The 21,171-nt window shown below is 58.9% G+C and overlaps 1 protein-coding gene across 2 annotated transcripts in view; it reads right to left on the bottom strand.

Moving 5' to 3' along the window:
* The window catches only part of NFAM1 (NFAT activating protein with ITAM motif 1), a 32,815-nt gene extending 12,122 nt beyond the window's left edge, over positions 1–20,693 (bottom strand). The window contains exons 1-4 of one of the 2 annotated variants that reach the window (XM_036251800.1): positions 20,191–20,693; positions 6,002–6,331; positions 4,783–4,895; positions 1,460–1,555 (exon numbers count right to left, since the gene is read on the bottom strand). In XM_036251800.1, coding sequence (XP_036107693.1) covers positions 1,460–1,555; positions 4,783–4,895; positions 6,002–6,331; positions 20,191–20,290 — 639 coding nt within the window. In that variant the 5' untranslated portion in view covers positions 20,291–20,693. The remainder of the gene's footprint in view (positions 1–1,459; positions 1,556–4,782; positions 4,896–6,001; positions 6,332–20,190) is intronic. The other variant, XM_036251801.1, reaches the window with a different exon arrangement.
* Positions 20,694–21,171: the final 478 nt, after the last annotated feature.

The following is a 21,171-nucleotide window of genomic DNA, read 5'->3' as shown; positions in this document are numbered from 1 at the left end:
TGCCCCCCACTGGGGATCGGGCCCACAACCTGGGCATGTGCCCTGACTGGAAATCGAACTAGCGACCTCTTGGTGCATGGGTCGACGCTCAACCACTGAGCCACACCGGCCGGGCTGTATTTGTATTTTGTAAAAAGGACTAGAAGGTATAGAAGTCAATGTTACTAGTCTTTATCCTGGAAGAAGAAAGAATTAGGATAATGGTTCTTTTCTTCCTTTGAGATATATATGAAAGAGCGCTAGTGTGTGTGTGTGTGTGTGTGTGTGTGTAGAGAGAGAGAAATGTTTTAGTTAACAGCTGACACCAGAAGTCCTCATGGGAGAACACCATCATTAGTTGCTGGGAGGGAAGAAAAAATATGGGGAAGTTTGGGGCCACACGGGACGCCAAGGCTGGTGGAAATTCCCTGGGTGGAGGGCCGAAGACCCCGGGTGAGCTGGCCTGGTTCTGTTCTATTTGGAGCTGTCAGCGATGCCCCACAGGGACAATCCCTTTGCCTCGTCCCCATCTGCTCCCATCCTCAGTGAACAGGGCCATATTCTAAATGCCCTCTGAGTGGAGTTTTGTGGAGCTCGAGGAAAAACCCAAGTTCCACGTGTGAGTCGGGGTGGTGGGGACAGGAGCACTGACAGCCTGTACAGGCAGAATCCTAGTGCTGGAGGCAGCCCCAGACACACCCGTGGGGGACCAGCAGGACCCCGCAGGGCTCTGCGCCCCGGGCGGCTCGAGATCTCAGGGACTGGAGCCCCCGGCTGCCACTGGGTAGCTTCCCTTCTTCACTTTGTCTACCATGAGCATACGGTACTTGTGGAACTAAAATAGACATAACTGAACGAGAATGTTTGTCGCCTTCCCAGCTGCTGGGCAGAGTGGCCGCGTGCTGACTGGGGGGCGGCTGGACTGGGTGGGCGCACCTGCGCACGAGGCTGAGCGGCGCCTCGGGTCACTGTGAAGAGCTTTCAGGATGGAAGCTGCTCGGGCGCACGGAAATGCATCCCCACCCGTGTCTCCTCTTGATCATAGGACATAAAACAGTGTCGGTGTGTGGTGAGGAGAGGCCTGTGAAGAACCACAGGCTGTTGACCTGTGAAGGGCTTAGGACAGTGCCTGACCTTTTCCTCTGTTTGTGATTCTTGTTGCTGCAATGTTGCTTGTGCAATAAAAACAGGAAGGCCTTGGTGAGCCAGTCATCTGGTTGGATGAAGGAACTTTCTTCTTTCCTCCCCAACTGTACTGCCCCTCTACCGTTGTTCCAGAGGGGGAGGTGACCCGGGGCACCTCACATCAACCTGCCAGGGGTCAGAGCCACTCACAGAAAGCCCACCAGGTGCCACATCCTGTCCCCAGTCTACAGATGAGGAACTTAAGGCTCAGAGAGGTCACAGCGGGTCATGATCGAAGCAGGGAAGCAGGCCCCAGGACAGGCGGGGGGAAGCGGGGAGCCAAGCCCGGACTCACCGTGTACAGGGACTCGGCGGGAGGCTGCTCCGGGACGGCCGTGCTCGGGGCCGGGCCCTTCCGGGCCAGGTTCTTCCACGAAGCCTGCACCTGTTTCTGTGAGGAAGCAAGTCAGGGCTGTCAGGGTGGGGACTAGTGACTCTCCGGTCACCTCCCCTGCACAGACACACCAAGGGAAAGGGTCGTGAGGCCGCACAGACTGATCACTCAGCACCCCCACTCCAGGGAATCCTGCTCCAGGGCCTGCGTCTGCCCACTCATCTGCCCGGAAAGACCGAACCGATAGACCCCCCGAGGCACTGCCCACGGACAGAGGGCCCTGCTCAGGGAGTCAGGAGCCGCAGGGCACAGTGCCAGTGTGGCAGCATCCCCAGCTACTTGTCCCCGCTACAGAGCTGACTGTCGTGGGTGGTGCTGAGCAAACACCAGCTGGACCAGGTGTCCGGTCCCACTCTGCCCTCCCTGGCTCTGTGGCCTCCTGCAGGCCACCTCCCCTCTCTGGGCCTCAATTTCTTCATCAGCAACCCTCCTTTGCAAAATTGTTGCAAGGATTCAGGGCAGTAATGAGAGGTAAGTGCTTGGCACTCAGGTGACGCTTAGGTGGCCTTCAGCACCCAGCACACACTGGTCAGGCACCTCTCGTCAGCCAGGCGGCTGGAAGAGAGGGACCGTCCCCGCCCTCGCAGAGCCAGCAGGGACCGGACTAGCGTTTTACCGAGCGTGGCGCAGGCGCTGACCCCGACTGAGAGCCGCTGGCGCTCGGGGAGGGGACAAACACCTCCCTTGGCGGGAAGGGATGCTTACGACCTGAAGGCTGAGAAGTTTGTTTGGCAAGAGAGGGAGGAGCCCTGGCTGGTTTGGCTCAGTGGTTACAGCGTCGACCCATGGACCAAAGGGTTGCGGGTTCCATTCCAGTCAAGGGCATGTGCCTCAGTTGTGGTTCATCCCTGGCCCTGGGCAGGGTCCAGTCAATGTGTGTCTCTCACCTCGACATTTCTCTCTCTCTGCCTCTCCCTCTCTCTCCCTCCCTCCCACCCTATAAAAGAGAGGGGGGTGGGAAGGCAGAGGTCCTGAGGAACTTTGAGATGGTCAGCGTGGCCAGAGAGGTGCACCTGCCCCAGCGGGTCAGGGCAGCGCGCAGGGCCGTGAGGAGCGTGGACGGGGAAACAGCAGAGCGGGAGGGGCCAGGGTCGGCGTGCTTTCAGAAAGCTCCCGCTGTCGCACCGGTGGTGGTCATGCAGGCAGGGGCCAGGGTGGTGGGAAGGCGAAGGGCTCAGAGAGACGTAAGAGGCGACACGCCAACTCCTTCGGAGAAGGCGGCCAGGGAGGCGGTCCCTTCACACCCCTCAGTGCAGGCACCACACTGCCAACCGCGGAACAGCCTCATCTCTGGGCAGAAGCTAATTAAAAACCCTGGCTGCCTGCCAATCCCCAGCCCATTTACTCGGGATTAGCTCTCGAGAGCTACTTCACTCTCAGGCAGAAGCCAGCGCCACCCCAGTCACAGCACAGCGACAGCTCGGAGAGGTGGGGCCTCATGGGGTGCCAGGTGGGGCTCTAGACACATCACCTGCCTTGTCTCGTGCACCCCTCAGTAACCTGCAAGATGAGTCTTCATATTGTCTCTGCTCCCCACGTGGGGTGGGAAGTCTCAGAGAGGGCGGGCGACTTGCCTGAGGCCACAGAGCCAGGAAGTAGCAGAGGTGGGATTTGAACCCAGGTCTGCCTGATTTCTGACAGTGCCTGGAGCTTTCGCTCCTTTCTTTTATTTGAATGTGTGGGTCTCACAGACAGTGAGGTAGGCTCTGGCATCCATGTCACACTTACAGCTTACAAGGAACTGGGTGCTTGTTCTTATTTTCATTCAATTCTCATAACAGCCTGACAAGGTGGGCATGGAATTCCCACTTAAAAAGGGGGAAACTGAGGCTTGTCCACCTAGACTGCCCTTGGTTGAACCCAGATGCCCTGTTCTCAAGTCAAGTGCCCCTCCCCTGGCCACCTGCTTTAAGGGGTCTGTCGCAGTCAGGCCTTGGCTCACCGCAGGACAGCGGAGGGGCTGGTGCCTCTCCCCTGCACATCGCCAAGGCTGGCAGGGGCCCCCCTGGACCCTGTAGTGAGCAATACCCAGGACTGGCCTCAGTACTCCTACTGAGACTGGTGGGGCCGCCAGGAGGTCAGTGCCACTGTGGGGTCGTGGGAAGGAGCCCCAAGTCTGCCAGGGGACTGGGCAGACTTCTCGGGGCTTGCACCGTCCCCTGAAAATAGGAGAGGAGTCTGAGGAAGTGTCCCAGGCCACAGGAACAGCGCGGGGGCAGGAACACCAGGACAAGCCAGGGACACGCAGAAGGGTGAACCCTCCGGTAGAAATGGCTGGATGGAAGTAAGAGCTGGAGGCTGGCGGGGACAGGGCCAGAAAAGGCAAGATGCCAGTGTCGTTACTCAGGGGGCAGGGAGAGGTCAGATTTGCATTCTCTAAGGTTCCCTCGTGGTGGGGCACTGGGAGCTGGGAGGGACGGTGAGGGGAGGAGAGGAGGCAAGAGAGCCCCTGGAATGGCTGGCCTTCCAGGGCAGCCGAGGAGGCTGGGCTGTGGCCAGGGTCCCGGGAGCGCAGAGGGAGCCTCCCTTGAAGAATCTGGGTGCATTCTGTTCCAGGCGCGGGGACGCTCCGCCCCTTGGAGGTGGCCTTGCTCCCCCGGGGACCTTGTTCCTGGCCATCGACATTCCCTTCCAGGGTGATTTTCAAATAAACACACCACTCGGTGTGGCCACCGGCAGCTCAGGAGACCCGTAGAGCCTAGGTCTCCCCTTGTAAAGTGGGGCTGACGCTGTCGTCTTGCTCACCGTGGACCGGCTCCCTCCGCTCGTCTTTCATGTCCCAGCGCTCGCTTGCCCAGCTGTTCTTTCCACAGCACTTTCTATGTGCCAGGCTTTCTATGTGGGGACACCAAGGATCCGCCCTCTAGGGCTCGCCCTCCGTGGGGGCACAGCAGTGGACACCTACGCTGGGCGTGGGGAGCGGACGTGGAAGCAGGGAGACGCTACTCCAAGTACACGGTGATAAAGACCTGGGCGGGGGGGCGGAGCCAGGGGCAGGGAAGAAGGGGCTGGGCCCTGAACAGAAAAGGCTGCAGAATGGTGGTGTCGGCAACTTGCAGTGACACACTAGTAGCTCAGGCCCAGCCACAGGAAGGGCGAGGGAGGGGCCTGGTGCAGGGCCACAGGGAACACCTATTACAGGCCCCTCACCAGGGCCACCGGGATGCCCTGCAGGGAGCGTCCCCCGGGACACTGAGGAGCGGAGGGCCAGCACGTGTCCCCACCTTCTTCCAGAGCAGCAGAGCCGTGCCCAGGACGCTCAGGACACTCAGCAGGCCGATGAAGCAGAAGAACAGGACCCTCCGGGGGTGCCTCGGGGGCTCCCGGTAGCCTGTGTCTGGGAGGGGGGCAGGGAAGCAGAGGAATTAGTGACACCGCACCACACAAGCAAAGGGGTTAGTGACAGCCCACCACCCAGAGGACCACCTCTCCCGAGGTCCTCGTTCTCACACTGGCTCTGGCTAAGCCCTTCCTGTTGGCGGCCTGATTCTGGCTAAGGTAAGCACCCCTCTTTCGCTTCTTCCGTGCCCCTGCCGTGCCCCTGCCTCAGCGAGCTGGCTCCACCGGGAGCTGCGTGTGGGGTCCTGGGCAGGTCGTCTCGTCTCCCGGGCCGCCTCTTCTCCACGTGTGAATAGTGACCACACGGGCAGTTGTGGTGAAGCTGAAGGGATGGTTTGCTGGGCCTGGCAGGTGCCTGGCCTGCACGGGGTGGAGGGAGGGGTACTGAGGGGTGAAGGGCACAGCCCAGCCTCTTCCCTGAGCCAGTCATCCTTCTCTCCTTCCCTCCCGGGCAGCCTCCCTCCCTCCCTCCATCTATCCATCCATCTGGCTGCAAAAACCTGCAGCGTGCTGACCAGGAGCCAGGCTTCGAGTGTCCTATTTATCAAGCACATGCTGTTGCCGGGTTCCAGCCCTTGCATGCAGGACCTCGTTCATCCCACGCACACCTCCGACAGGCAGGGCATTGCCATGAAGACCAGGCCCAAGGTCGCATCCTGGCAAGCAACAGGCCTGGGGTCCACACCCCGGACTTGGGGTTCCGAAGCCCCACAGCCCCTGCCAGTGGGAGTCGGAGAGGCAGGTCAGGGAGCCGTGGCTTCGGTGACGGGCTGTTCTTAATTTTTTGGTGTCATCGCTCCTTTGAGAATGCGATGAAAACTAGGAATCTGTCCCCAGAAAGATGTACACGCCCCACCTCCGCCTGTGCTGATGGGAGGCTGAGACCAAGGGACCAAGGGACATCTCTCAGGTCACCTGCCAGAGGTGGCCAGAGGCAGACCCACACCCCAAGTCCCTGCCCTTTCCCCACAAAGCTGGATGTCTCGCACCCTTGCATGGCCAGAGGCTCCCCCAGGGGGCTCTCTGCCTTTGATCTCGTGCCCCAAACTCTGCTGCGCAAAAGCCTCTGCACCCCGTGCCCTGGGAGAGCCAGGGAGGCCTCACCTCTGACCAGGATGAAGGGGCCAGCGCCGCTCATGAGCAAGCGCGGCCAGTGGGCGGTGCAGTAGTAGGTGCCAGTGGCCGCTGCGTTGGGCAGCCTGGGGATGACTCTGCACACCGTGGTGTGGGTCTGGTTCTCTGGGCCCGCCGTGGGCTGGCAGCCAGTCTGCTCCTCAACGCTCTTCTGGCCCTGGAGGTTCACATAAGAGTAGCTGACTGTGAAAGTTTTGAATTCCGGGGTGTACAGGTAGGTGATGCTACAGCTGAAGGAAGCGACATTGTTGGCCAGAGAGACCAGAATGGGGGGGCCAGTGTGGGTCACAGACTGCCCTCCTGCAGAGGAAGGAAAAGGAGACAGTGGCTTACCCGCCAGGCTGCTCAGTCCTGCCTGCTTCACGGACGAGGGTGGCTCTCTCCCACTTTTCCTGCCCTCGCCGAGGCTGGGTGTGTGCCCAGTGCACCTCCCAACACACCCAAGCAACGTGGGGAGGAGCTCCATTTCAAAGAAGAAGAGTCTGATGGTCAGGGAGGTCAAGCTGCTAGCTTTCAATCTCTCAGAGGTGGAGCTGCAACCCGGCCCCAGGGATAGAAGACTGGACCCCAGCTCCCACCACTCCCCTTCCCAAAGGCCCAGGAGCCTCTTTGGATAACAGCACAGGTCTGAGAAGACCCAATGCTGGTGAACACGCAAAGTAAAGAGGAAGGAAGCAGGGAACAAAATTAAGAAACACTTTCTGGCAGAAAGCGGCACTGCCCGGCAGTAGACACACGGAGGGAGGCAGGTCTGCCCACGGCTCTCCTGGTCTGGAGAGGGAGGCACACTGGGCATTGGCCCGGAGAGGGTGGCATGCCGCGCATCGGTCTGGAGAGGGTGGCATGCCAGGTATTGGCCCGGAGAGGGAGGCACACTGGGTATTGGCCCGGAGAGGGAGGTATGCCGGGTATTGGCCCAGAGAGGGAGGCACGTTGGGCATCGGCCCGGAGAGGGAGGCACGTCGGGCATCGGCCCGGAGAGGGAGGCACGCCGGGCTTCAGAGAGACAGAGCTTTCCCTGAATCTGAGCTCCGAGAAGGAACTGTCAAGTTTTTATTTATTTTTTTTTTCTTATCCTCACCCGAGGACATTTTTCCATTTTTTTGTTCAGATAGAGTGGGAGGGAGAGAAAAGAAGAGAGAGAGAGAGAGAAACATCGATGTGAAGGGACACATCGAGTGGCTGCCACCCACACGACCAATCAGGGCCGGGGACAAACTGCAACTGAGGTACGTGCCCTTAGCGGGAACTGAACCCGGGTCTCTCTGGACCGCAGGCCGACGCACCAACCGCTGAGCCAAACCGGCCAGGGCAGGAACTGTCACGTTTTTAACGAAGACGACAAGCTCTGCCCCAGAGCAGTGTCCAACAAGGCAGAGGAGTTCCCCATGTGGCTGTTTGGCTATGACCATGATGTTCAGTGACGGTTACAAAGGCAGTGTTGTGGGAGCTGCCTCCTCCCACCCCCACGCACCCCTCCTCCTCCTCAGAGGCACCTAGGGAAGCAGCTTGAAAGTTCCCGAAACAGCCGCCTGCCTGGCCGGGCCTCCAACCCTCCCGAGGGCTCACGAGGTGCTGACCAGCTTCTGGGCTGGGCCGGGAGGCCACCTCCCCACCCCAGCGTCAGTACACCTCGTCCCGCACCTTCCCTCTCTGGCCGCCAAACGACAGACAGTTCTAAATTGAGGTCGGCAGCGAGCAGCCAAGAACATGCTGGCCAGGTTGTTAATCGGGAGAAGATCATGCATTGGAGACGCTCAGAGGAAGCACGGAGATTTATTTTGTTGGGGAGAGCGGGGCCTCCTGCCTCTAGTGTGGGGCTGGCAGCAGGCCAGAATGGTTTCTGCTCAGGTCTCCTCGGCTCAGCCCTGAGCAGGATCCCAAGGGGAGGGAGGGAGGGCAGGCCCTCTGGAAGACTGGGAACAGGGTCGGAGACCGCCTGCCACACCAGTTAGCCCCTCAAAGCTTCAGCCACACTGATACTTTGTTTCTTACTGAGCAACTAAAGAGACAGCCCCTCCCCCGAAGAACTGAAGTCACTGGCAGTTCCAGGGAATCACCTGCCATGTCTGGGTGCCACCGTGGGTCGGCTCTGTCATGTGTCATTCATATAACACTGGTCATGGCTCGGGCGCCCCTCTGGCGGGCAGAGCAGGCGGGGATCTCGCACCCTTACCCCCCTGGGCTCTACTGCAGGGCGGCTGCTGTTGTTGATCTGTAACAGTACTGAGCTGTAAACCAGGAGTCTGACTCGGGGGCTGAGGCTTGTCTGAGAGGCAGCAGGGGCTGGGTGGGGGTGCAGAGGCATATCCCCAGGGTTCCACGTGGATCATGAAGGACAAGAGGCAAGAGGGTTGGATGGACATTCCTCGCCCTGTCCAGCAACCCCACGCTGCCGTCCTCCCTGCACAGAGAGCACACTCCCAGCTGCTGTCCCCTCTGCCTGGGACCTCCACCTCCTCACCCTCACCTGGCAGCTCCTACTCGGTCCCCTGACCCTGCTGGGGAACCATTGCTGGCTTTTTTTCTGCATCCTCCTGTGTGGTTCTTGCAGTGACCCTGTGAGCAGCCAGCGCCCAGACGCCAGGCTAGAGTTTCCGCTGGGAGCCGGGAGGATGGAACCAGACCCAGATCACCAAGAAGGCGGCCACGCCAGGACCTGCTCCCAGGCCTCGCCACCTCCCCGGGGCCTCCTGTTCGGCCTCTCCGTGTATCTAAGAGGCCACTCCAGGCCTGGGGAAGCCGGACACACTTTCAGCACTACGTGGCCACCTTCCTGTTTGTCCTGGCAGGAAGTCATTCATCCAAGTGTCTTTAGAAAATGCTCGGCAGTTGAGGTACCCTTCTAGAAAGCGATGGAATCTGCTAGTGCAATTAAGCCGATCTTTACAATTCAGAGGGATGCTATAAAAATAGATGACTATTGTTCTGTATTCTTCCGAGATTCATTATTTTAAGGTCAAAGAGTTAGGATTATGAAAACGCAGGTCTGCCGCAGAGAGGAGAATCTCAGACCTCGGATGAAACACTGTCTCCGAATAGTGAAGTGATGAGCAGTCTGTGGATCGAGGACAGCAGCCAATCTGGGGACCGCAGGCCAAAGCCAGGAGGGAGGGAGCTTTGGCCCCAGTGAGGGTGACTGGGTTCCAGCCTGGTGATTTTTGTTTTGTTTTGTTGTTTGTTTGTTAATCCTCACCCGAGGATATTTTTCCCATTGATTTTTTTTCTTAAGAGAGAATGGAAGAGGGGTGGGGGTGGGGGACATTGATGTGAGAGAGACACATCAATTGGTTGCCTCCTATACGACCCTGACCAGCGTGGGGATCTAACCTGCAATCAAAGTATGTGCCCTTGACTGGGAATCAAACCTGTGACCCTTTGGTCTGCGGACCGACAGTCTAACCACTGAACCACACCAGCCAGGGCAGCTGCCCCTTCTTTTCATTGAGGCATCAGTGCCATGGACCTGGACCCCAGCAGCCCAGCCCCCACTCCCTCTCCTGAACTTGTGCCTCCAAGAGGTCCTTTCTGGGGTGCAGGCTGCTCCAGGTGGCAGCAGAGCACCCCCCAGGTACGGCTCGGTGCTGTAGGTAGGTTCATAGTCATTTTCAGCTACTATTTGTGCGCCTCCAACAAATATATAACGGGTACTGCTGAGGTCACAGGGCCCGTGGGAGGCCTGGCAACATCCCCAGTCTAACAGGGAAGCAGAGGGAGCCTGCGGTGGGAGGGCAGGGGGTGAGGGCTGCGGGGGCGGGGGTGTCACGTTGGCCCTGGGTCTGGAGGTCATTAGCAAGCAAGCAGGAACACATATGTGCAATGGGCTAGAAATGGCCCAAGGACAGAGGGAGAAGAACGTGCATGGAAAACATGTTCTGGCTGCGTGTGACACATGCCCTGTGTCAACGCAACACCGCAACAATCCCACGGCAACTACTCCAGCCCTAGTTTCCAGACCAAAACTCCCAGAGGATCCTAGAGGCCCGAAGCTACAGCACTCCTAAGTAGTGGAGCTGGGATTTGAACCCAGGATGCCTGCTGAGGAAGAAAAGCCAGCACCTGCACCAGGCAGTGGAGGCAGAAACCCAGCCAAGTGTGACCGGGCACAGGGCTAGGGGTGTTCGGGGCAGCACCCCGCACCGTAGACAGATGCTAAAGAGAGGGTGGTCCGTCACAGTCCTGCGGAAGAACCCGTTTTCACAGCCAGAGGCTGAGGGCTGAGGGGGCTTGGAGAGAGCTGCAGGGCACCCAGCCAGCCCTGGGGCCACGGCAGACCCGGAGGGCTCCGTGAGACCCACGCAGAGCTTGTGTCCTGTGCGCTGGGTGGTGCGGCGAGCAGTGTCCATCTTGCCCCGATGACTGCTCAGGCGCAGGGAGTGAGCGTGAGGGGCCGGGCAGAGGCAGCATGGGCTGCCGAGAAGGGCAAGTGGCCCAGGTGGGAGACTGGAGGAATGTCAGTTTCCCGGGCTGAGGAGCAGGGAGAGCCACGGAGCCCAGCTGGCATGCCCCAGTGGGGCCGCTGAAGTCATTCATCCAAGTGTCTTTAGAAAATGCTCCGCAGTTGAGGTACAGACGTGCACAAGGGAGCCCCTTCCCAACCCTGCAAAAGCGCAGGGCCACCTGTCCTCAGCACCCAACTGGCAGGCCTCCTCTGCCCTTGCCCGCTCTTCCCTACCCCCAGATGGCACCTCTGGTGTGAGCCGATTTCTGGATGGGAGCCAAGGGAGCCGTGGTGAGTGTGGATGGAGAGGAGCAGAGAGGGGGCGGCATCCCTGACGGGTGAGGTCCATGGGGGTGGGCCGGCCAGAGAAAGGACCGGAAAACAGTTGCAGCCTAGTGTCTGGCAGGGCCCGATCCCCAGGGCCACCACCCCAGCCGAGCTCCAACTGAGAGCTTGGTTGTTTATTAGGCATCGCCATGTCCTCCCCTCCCCACCCTACACAACTGCCAAGCACAGAAGGTTCAGTGGGGCAGCACAGACTCCCACCCCTGTGCGCCCCCCATCCCCACTTCCCTCCATCCCTCGCTTCTCACAGCTCCGGAGACTGCTGGGAAGCGGGTCAGAAAAGCCCAGGCGCAGGTTTGGATCCTGGCTCTGTCACCTAAAGGTGGCTTTCCTTCTTTGAGGATCAGTGTCTCTCCTGCAACACAGGATAACAGCAAGGCCAAGCCTGTAGGGTTGTCACGGAACTCGGAGGGGCCAGGAACACTCACAGGCTGCCCTGGGCCAGCCTGCCTTTCCCCAGGGACAAGGAGGAGGCAAGGACATCAGATGACCCTGAGGCCTCCCTGTAGCAGACCCACAGCAGGGCACGTGCAGCAGGGGTGGCCTCCAGAGCCTTCCCCTCAGCAGCCTCCCCCCTGCTCTTGTCCCATCCCGCCATCTGTCACCGCGTTGGGAAAGACTTTGTTTACCATCCGCTGGTGCCTGATTCCTTCCTTTTCCGGTTCTTCTAACCTGTGGCCACCTGAACTTCAGATGTGAGAACTGACAGCAACTCCAGAACCTGCCCCTCTGCTCCCCAGCCAGAGCCTGCCCACTGCCCCTGGGGACCCACAAGCCATCCAGCTGCCCCTGCCTGAGGAGGATCTACAGGGGAGGGGACCCAGGAAGGAGTCTGAAAGCAATTTACAATGTCAAGACAAGCAGTTAAAGAAAAATACAACATGCAACATTTTGTGCATAGTCAAGGCACTACTCTGACTTCAGCTATATTCATGCACCCAGCTTCAGACAGGGTCACACTATAATGTGCATCCTTTAACTCTGGGCCACCATTTAAAAAACTGCAAATCCCTGACCTGGATCCAGCCCCTGTCTGCAGGCCCTGCACAGCCCAGCTCAGCTGCCGGGGCCCTCAGCTCACTCCCCCACAGACACCAGGCCTGCCAGGCTCTTGAGATTTTGCCCGTGCTGTTCCCACATTCAGAATGTCCTCCTGCTCCTTCCTGTCCCCAAGCTTCAGGGTCACCCTCCTCCCTGAGCCACTCCTGGGCACACAGCACAGAACTTCAGGCATCCCTGCTAAGCCATATGACGATAGGAGCTGACGTCCCTGGGCACATTCCGCTTTTGCAGATGGGGAAACTGAGGCTCAGAGGAGGGAAAAGCTTCACCCAAGCAGCACAGCTAGTCAATGGTAGAGATGAGATTTTAAGCTGGTCCTTTTGCGTCCTTAACCCCACACTCTTAACCACTACTCTATGCTACAATTTTATTTTATTTTTTTAAACAATTTTTTTCTTTATTGATTTTAGAGAGAGAGGAAGGGAGAGGGAGAGAGAGATAGAAACATCGATGAGAGAGAACATCGATTGGCCGCCTCCTGCACGCCCCCCACTGGGGATCTGGCCCACAACCTGGACATGTGCCCTGACCAGAATCGAACTGGTGACCTCTTGGTGCATGGGTCGACGCTCAACCACCGAGCCACAACGGTCAGGCTCTGCTACAATTTTAAAATCTCAAAGCAAGCAAAAGGAAAAACTTCTCTAATGAAAGAACCGGACTCTTTCAAAGGGAGCTAAAAATTCGAAGGATGTTTTTCTAGATTTGGGTCATCTAATAGGCAGACATGTCCGGCAGCTCATAGGAGTCTGGGGACAATGGCACTCAGAACTGACCCTGCAGCATTAGGGGGTCAGCTACTGTTGCCCAGCTCAAGCAGGGCCTGTGGCTCCAGAGCGTGGCCCATGAGCCCTCAGCCGACTGGTCCGGGGGCGGGGCCAGGCGAGTATTCAAGGAGGGCCAGCTAGCATCCTTCCCTCACCGCAGGGCTGACCTTCCCTCACCCCCAGAATCTGGCACGATCCCCGCCTCCCCCCTCCCTCCCCACTCCCTGCAGCTGCCTGGGCCTCCTGGCTGTTCCTCCACCTGTCCCCCAACTCCTGGACCAGGTCTTGGCCCAGCTGCCCCTCTGCCTGGAACTCTATCACATCTATGGCACCGAGCATCAGCCTGGTCAGCCAAGGGTGCGAGAGCCCGGATGTGCTGATCAAAGGTGTCCATTCTGACTCAGGTCGATCTTAAAGGAAAACACTTTGATTCCCCAGCTATAGACGAAAGCAGTTCCCACAGTCTTTGTTTTAGGCGTGGGGTCTTGCCCCCCGATGTAGTTCTGGCATCTTTCGGAGCCATGCCCTGTTTTGAAGGCCCATCTGAAGGGCTGCTGGGAAGGCACAGTTGCAGCGGCCGGAGCACGAATGCCAGGACACCACAGAACCACGGGGAGTCCTTAGGGCGGGCATCGAACATGACGGCACGTGGCCGAGTGGCTGACCAGGGAGAAGCGTGCAGCAGGCTCCGGAAGGCGGCCTTTGAACAGGGCGTGCGGACTGCGGAGCTCTGAGTGCTGGTGCCCTCGGAACGCGGCCATCTGACCGGCTGTCACACCTTTCAACACCTCGGATTACGGAGATGTACACGGACGTGGCTTGCCCCAGGGCCGTTCCCACGGCTGCCTGCAGTTCTCATGCCTCTGGACGCTGCACCTGGCGTGCCCAGTGGCCACACGGGGACACAGACCAAGTGCAAAACGCCCAGTGTTTGGTCCCAGAGATGTAAAAGCTTCGTGGTTGCTAATTGTATTTTTATAGCAGCTGCCTTCCTTTTGGCTGGGTTTGAAAGGCAAGTTGCTCACACTTTGGGGCTCATTTGAGGGTGTGGCTTGTGGCAGCCGCAGGGGATTCTGTTTCTCCCTCTACATCCCCCTCTACCCTCAAAGAAGGGGGTCAGAATGGGGTGGAGGTGATGTTAGGGCCAACGGATGGGGCAGGGATTGTACTTCCTGTCTTTGAAGGGGGCCTGGGGAAATGGAGAGAGGAGACTACACCCCACAGGATGCCGGGCGGGGGTGGGGGGCTGCCTGGAGTACCACCAGGGGGGGCCAGGCTCCAGCTGACTGACAGCTGCAAAGCGCTGGGGTAGTCTCGGGGCTGCAGAAACCCAGAGGGGCCCCAACCAGCTGGGAGGTGACCCTTGGACTGAGCCCTTGCTTGTTTTATAATTATAATTTTCAGCCCCCGCCCCCCACTATTAAAGTGAAACGTGCTCACTGGAGAAATTCTGGACGCCACAGAGAAGGATCAAGAAGGACGTGGAACTCGCCTGCCTCCCTGACATCACAGCCGACCGGGCTCTTTGCTCCCATCTCTTCAAGCCGAACTTTGAAGGGAGCTCGGAGGCAGCTGGCGTGGGGGTGGGGCAGGGACAGAGTGTAAGCGCAGGAAAGCTCTTGGGTAAGCTTCTAGAAGTCTTGCAACAGGGCACTGAGTGGGAAGACTCAAGAGCCTGGTGGAGTTGAAAGAAGAGGTTTGGGGGGTCAGGGGAGGGGGAACGGAGGGCCGAAACCTGGAAGAGCCTCTGTGGGTTTCTAAATTGCAAAGTGACAAGAGAAATACTAGAGACTTCCAAACAGTCTTCCTCAGCTGCCTAAAACCCTCACTTTATGATTCATTCTGTGGGATTCAGTCCCCCTCCCCCCTCCAGCCTCCTTTGAAAATTAAACGCGCTGCTGTCAATGCACTAACTCCTTCCTGTGGCCACCTTCACCAGACCGCTTTTATCCTGACTTCTCTTAAATCTCTACCTCCCCAAAGATCCCGTCCCCTCCGGGCACAAAGTCATGCATTGCCCTCCACCTTCCCACCCTCCCCCTCCTGCTCCTCCAGTCCGCCAGCCGGGCTGCCTCCTGCCCAGTCCCTCCCCTCCTACCGCAGCAGGAAATCAATGAAGACCCCGGTCCCTAAGCTGTGGTCCTGCTATTTCTGGCCTTGACCGGACCCTGCAGACACTTCCCTCTTTGACCGTCCCTCCTCCCCCCAAGGCTCCCCCAGCCCACACCGTCTCTCTTTGCCCTTTCTCTGGCTTTTCTTACACAGCCCACCTCTTCAGGTATTTGTTCCTTTGCTCTGTCCGCACCCTCACCTGTCCCAGATGAGCTCAGACATGCCCCCCACACCTCTGAGCTCCTGCACACTCAGAATCACAGGTGAACACCCTGGAGGGGAGGACTGGCCATTGCATTTGTCGGTGGGACAGTGGGCAGAGAAAGGGGCAGAGTGTGGCGTTGGCGGACTGACAGGACAGGTTGGAGTCACCAAGAGGCCAAGTGAAAGGACACCTTCCAGGCGGAGTGAGCAGCAGGAGCAAAGGCCCAGGGGCAGGCAGCCATCCGGCGGGGCTCCACAGTGGGCTGTGGGAGTGGGGGCAGCAGCCTGGGCGGAAGCGGGGTCTTATCTAACCACACTGCAGCCAGGGCCCTGAGCACGGTGCCCCTCTGCGCCTGTGTGGCTTGGACGCACTGGGCATCACCCTTGTATATACAGGTTGTCTCCTGGGCCCTTAGCTTTTTAGGATGAGGTCTGAGAAGGGGAGGTGTTGACTCAAAGGGTTTGCATGTTTTAAATGTTAGTCTGTGACGCCAAGGGCCTGCAGAAATGTGCCCTGGACCCTGCGATGCGCACTGTACTTGGCCTGGCTGTGCTCACTGGGCATCCCCCTCCCCCGGCCCAGAGCCTCAGCCGGGCTCCAGCTCCCGCCCCACCCTTTCTCTACCACAGCCCAGGTCCCGGGCAGGAGGGGAGCAGGCACCTGCCAGGCCCACCACACCATCTTGTCCCCACGTAGGCCCCACCGATCCTCCCTGAGGAGTCCCAGAGGGTCCTAGATGTGACTTCCTGATGCCGCTGGCCGGAGGCCAGCACAGGAGGGTGCTGAGCACCATGACAGGGAAGAAGGGCTCAGTGTGGCCGCTGACTTAGCCACAGTCTCCCAGGACTCAAACCCAGGCCCGGCAGACTGTCCTCACCAGGGAGCCAGGAGCTTGGGCCGCCAGGTCACATCTACTTCCTCCCCTCCTCCTCTCCGGGCTCATCCCTGTCGCCGCCTCCCTCCCTCTGCCTTGGACCCTGATCCAAGTCTGACACCCACACTCTCACTACAGGGAGGCCCCACCTAGATCCACTGAGCCAGGGAGCAGGCAGAGGGTTAGAGGGAGCCGGTGGGAGGCAGGTCCTGTTTCCAGTCCATGTCCACCCAGCTCCCCCGAGTCTCCTCTCCCACTCACCAGACACGAGGGTCGGCCACTCCGCCTGTGCTGAGAGCAGCCCAAGGCTCAGGGCAGCCGGGGGGCTCACACCAGGACGACCCCTGGGCCAGGAGCTGCACCGGTGGCACCAAGTCTCCCCCCGCTCAGCACCGCGGCTGGGGTTGACTGGAGCTGAGGCGCTGAAATGGTCCTGTTGCTGTGCATGCTTCCTGCGCATCCCTGGCACCAGCACCATGCTGGGCTCTCCTGCCCTCTGGAAGCTCACAGTCTACAGGGGAGGCGGGCAGCCCGGAGCGAAGCAGCCTTAATGGGAACATGTGCCCTGGAGGCCCCGAACACACGAACACACGGTGCCTGGAGACCACCTGCCAGCAATCACAGCCCCAGACGGGAAGCACCTGACACGTGGATCTAACTGAGTAAGTCGCAGTGTATTCGTTCAGTGGGACACCCCACAGCGCTGACAAACGTGCTCTGTAAAGGGCCAGACAGTAAATATTTTATGCTTTGTGGGCCAGATGGCCCCTGTCGCAGAGACTCCGCTCCACCAACATAGGGCGACAGCAGTCACAGATGATCTATGAATGACTACGCGGCTCTGTTCCAATAAAACTTTATTTATGGACACGGAAATGTGAATATAGTATAATTTTCACGTGTCATGAAATATTCTTCTTTTGATTTTTCCCCCCCAACCATTAAAAGAATCTAAAAACCATTCATAACTCGCGGGCCACAGAAAGCGGCCGTGGCTGGATCTGGAACGCAGGCCGAGGTTTTCCAACCTGCTCTTTAGCGCTGAAAACAAACTTCAGCCATGCGATCAGCTGGGTGTATCTTCAAACACCCTGAATGAAAGAAGCCGGCCGCAGAAGATAAACGGTACCGTTCTGATTATACATACAAAGGTCAGAAACAGGCCAGACCATTTGCCGGGAGAGGAGGGTTTGTGGGGGGCGGGGCGCAGCGGCTCCCAGACACTGCAAGGTTCTGTCTTGACCTGGGTGGTAGTCACACAGGACTCTGTCTTACAAGATGTATTGTACGCTTCTGTATGTGTATTATATTTCAAAATTTTAAAAGAGAACGCAGTGACAACAGGACCTATAGGAACGGCGTCTGAACCCCTACCTGACAGGCATCTGTGATCCACCCGAATCAGAGCCCAGAGGGAAGGTACCCCACTGCTCTGCTGAGAGCTGCCCCTCTCCAGTCAGACTGAACCTCGCGTTCCCTCCAGGCTCTGCCTTCTGGCCTCCCAGCCTTTATCCAAGCTGGGCCGGCCACCAGCCACCTGCTCTGCCCCTCCCTTCCCCCTCTGCCCGCTGTCCCCCTCCCCCTGCCCGGGCTCCAACGGAGAGGTGCTTCTCCTCTCCCGCCTCCAAAGCTCTTCACTGGGATCAGACAGAGATAAAAAGCAGAGGCCAATCCTGACAGAGGCCGGAGCAGGGAGAAGGAAGGTAGGAGGCTCCTGGGCATCTTTGGGACATCAAAGGGAGCGGGGACACCTGAGGCCGGAGCGAATGGGGGAGGAGAGCAAAGCCACATCGCAGAGTAACTCCCGCCTCTGGTCTGGGGCCATGTTCTCAAGGAGAATCTCAGCTTCCAACGGGCTGAGAGTGGGGACTGTGTCTTATTCACCTCTCGGTCCCCCCCTGTGCCTAGAACTGGTCCTTCTCAATGGATGTTTGAGACGTAAACACTTCCCAGGGTCCTAGAAAGGCCAGGAAGAGAAAGGGAACTGACATTTGTAGAGGCCATGGAGGCTCAGGAAGTTAGGTAACTTGCCTGAGCTCACACAGCAGTCAACAGAAGAAGGCAGGACTTGAACCTGGTCTGCCTGGCCCCAAAGCCCTTGGAGGTGACTGAGGCCTGGAGGAAGCAGGGCTGGAGCAGGTGGCCAGGCTCAGGCGCCTCACCTCTGGGAGAGCAGATGTCCATAAAACCCTCTGAGAAAATGGAGCGAGGGGTCCAGATGCCATCCCAGGATGTGCTAGACACGAATGGAAAGGTCCGAGTGACCCCAAGGAGCAAGCTGACAGATATCACGCCTGTCAACTAAATCTCGAGTTTCGACGGGCTCTTCTAGGCTAGCAGGCACCGAGTCTCTGAGCCCTAACCACGTGCCCCAACCGCTCAGTCTCAGGACGCGCTAGTGGGCAGGCACGACTCTCACACCCATTCAGCAGATGAGGCAGCTGCGGCACAGTGGCATTAAGAACCTGCCTGGCTCCGGAGTGAGTTGCAGAAGTGATTCAAGCTCAAGCAGATCACCCCTGGCCTGCTCTCAACCCTGCATCACATGGCAGTTTAGGGAAATGGTGCACTGATCCCGGGCTTCAGTGACCACACCCTCCGAGGTCTCCCCGGGACACAGGCGAGGGGTGCGAGCTGGGCTTTGGTGCTGGTGGTTGATGGAGCTGGTTGCACAAGGCTGATGGCCGAAGTCAGGGGAGGTTTAGGGGGTGTGGGAGTGGCAGGTCCTTCATCAAACCCCCAGAGCCCAGAGACAAGGGGGAGGGGGACATGGAGCAACAGACAGAACTACAGCGGCGGGACTAGGAATAAAGGGGTGCTGTCTGCTGCTCCCAGAGGTAGGAGACCACAGGGTGATTTCACCTCTTGTGAAAGAGCAGTTTCTCTTTACTGTAACATGTGCTGCAATACAGGGAACTCTGTTGTTTGCTGGCAGCTAAGATGGTTACAAAACGCAAAGCCTGCTCCGCTGCTTCCAGCCTGCACCCCGGTCCCTTCTGGGGAAGAGGGACCACCCAGAGAGGAGCGATGGCAAGTGGGGGAAACTAGGTTAGAAATGACTAAGTGTGAATTCAAACGCGTCATCCCCAACTAGCTGCCTTTCCTCAGGTCATCTTTGCTCTGTCTGGCCGGTGCAGGTGACCAGATTCAAGGAGAGATGTCACCAGGGGCCTGGGCCTCGAGGCCTGCAGTAGGTACCACCCATTCAACTCTTGCCTTCCCGAGCAGGGGGTGTGGGAGTGGGTAGAGATGTTTCCTTGAAGAATCTTCTTTACAAAGAAAGGCGAGAGGAACCCCAGAGCCCACTGCCAGGGTCCCAGCTCGGGGCTCAGGCTGACCCGGGTCTGAACCTGACCTCAACCCACCTGCTAAGCCTGGGGCAAGCCACCCGGCCTCCCTGAGTCTCCCTTCCCTACATGGTACCAGTAGGAACAGCACTCCAAGGGTGTCTCGAGGGGCCCTGGGTGTCAGTGTGTGAGGAGCTCAAAGAGGCTGATTCATGATAGTAACTGCTATTATTGTTCATGCTATCAACACAAGGCAGAGGACGAAGCGGAGGGCAGCCCCGAGGCCTCGTTGAGTCTGAGCATAGAGGGAGATCCGCACCTACTCTGGGGTGCTGGGTCAGCGCTGCCCAGCAGGAGGGACCCCCGTGTGGGCGGCCCGGCGAGGCACCCTGCTGGGGGTTCCCTGGCCTGGATGAACTCATCCCAAGGCCACCCACCCCAGGTCCTGGCTTGAATCCAGGCCACCCAGCTTCCAAGGGGCCTGGGGCCAGGAAGGGTGCCCAGAGCTGGCCCCCAGAGAGGCCCAGCTCCCGCTGTAAAGTTATGAGGTGACCTCTGTTCTGTTTCAGGAAGGGGTCGTGCCATCCTCTCGGGTGACAGTGACAGTTTTGTGCTCCAGGTTGCAGCGCTCTGGCGACCAGCTTTGGCCTCCCCCCGCTCCCTGGCTAACACGGGCAACAGTACCGAGGGTGCCTCTCCCACTTGGCAGGTTCGATGCTCTGCTTCCACCTGAGATTCCTTGGGGGTGAGCTGTCCCTCCCCACTGACGCCTGCACCCAACCCCAATGCCCCCTGGTCGAAGCAGTGCCCCCCCCCCACCTTGTTTGAGGGCCAGGAGGTCAAGCTGTGCTGGGAGGCAGGCTGTTAACACGGCATTGATGGGGGAGCACCGCCCCCACCCCTTCAAAAGCCACCTTGGCGAAGCATGAGCTAAACATCTCCTGGTCCCTGAAGGCTTCCCCTGTGAAGTCTGCAATGTTCAAACGCAGCCAGCAAATCCCCTGAGACGGGAATTAGCTGCTCTGATGTGCAGAGCCAGCGAGCACGGAGCAGGCAGACAGCATACCTGTGAGCTGCAGGGTCCCAGGGGACAGGAGCAAGCCCAGGAGCCAGGAGGCTGTGACGGGGCCCGGCGGGGCCCACCGCAGCGGAGCCCAGCTCTCCATCGGGGCCTCCTGGTCAGCGTCTCTCCTTCCTCTTCAGTTCCCAAGAGAGGACAGCCTGCTGGTGGCTACAGTTCCCCTTCGTGTCTCCACCAGGCTCCTCCCTGGCCACCCATCTGCTTCCTCAAGGCCCCACTGGGTCTGCTCCTCTCCATGAACCCAGACTTCCTGCGCACGTAGTGTGACGGGCCGCGGCCCCAGGTGAGGCTCTGGGGCTCTCTCCCCTGCTGCACAGCTGCCAGGGCTCGGGCTCCCCATCTACCATGCGGGTGGGCTCCCCGCCCTGACCCTTTCCAGCTGGAGGCTGGTCCAGGAGCCACTGGAGACTAAGGGGACAGATTTCCACGAGTCACTGCAGGACTTGGCTTAGCTATTGACTCCTGAAACTTTAAAAATGCCCGTGTTCACCCTGGCCAGTTTGGCTCAGCGGTTAGAGCATCGGCCCACGAACTGGAGAGACCCGGTTTCGGTTCCTGCTAAGGGCACGTACCTCGGTGGCAGTTTGTCCCGGGCCTGGTTGGGGTTGTGTGGGTGGCAGCCACTCCGTGTGTCTCTCTCACATCGATGTTTCTCTCTCTCTTCTTCCATCTCTCCCTCCTGCTCTATCTGAAGATACATGCAGAAATGTCCTCAGGTGAGGATAAAAAAAAAAAACGCCCAGCCCTGGCCGGTTTGGCTCAGCGGTTAGAGCGTCGGCCTGCGGTCCCGAGAGACCCGGGTTTGGTTCCCACTAAGGGCACGTGCCTCGGTTGCAGTTTGTCCCCGGCCCTGGTTGGGTTGTGTGGGTGGCAGCCACTTGATGTGTCCCTTTGGCGTGGATGTTTCTCTCTCTCTCTCTCTCTCTCTCTCGCCCTCCCTCCCTCCCACTCTATCTGAATAAAATA

Source organism: Molossus molossus, unplaced genomic scaffold, assembly GCF_014108415.1.
Source record: "Molossus molossus isolate mMolMol1 unplaced genomic scaffold, mMolMol1.p scaffold_m16_p_10, whole genome shotgun sequence".
NCBI classification, from domain to species: Eukaryota; Metazoa; Chordata; class Mammalia; order Chiroptera; family Molossidae; genus Molossus; species Molossus molossus.
Note: the sequence above shows the minus strand (reverse complement) of the source record. Positions and strands in the feature narration are given on the sequence as shown.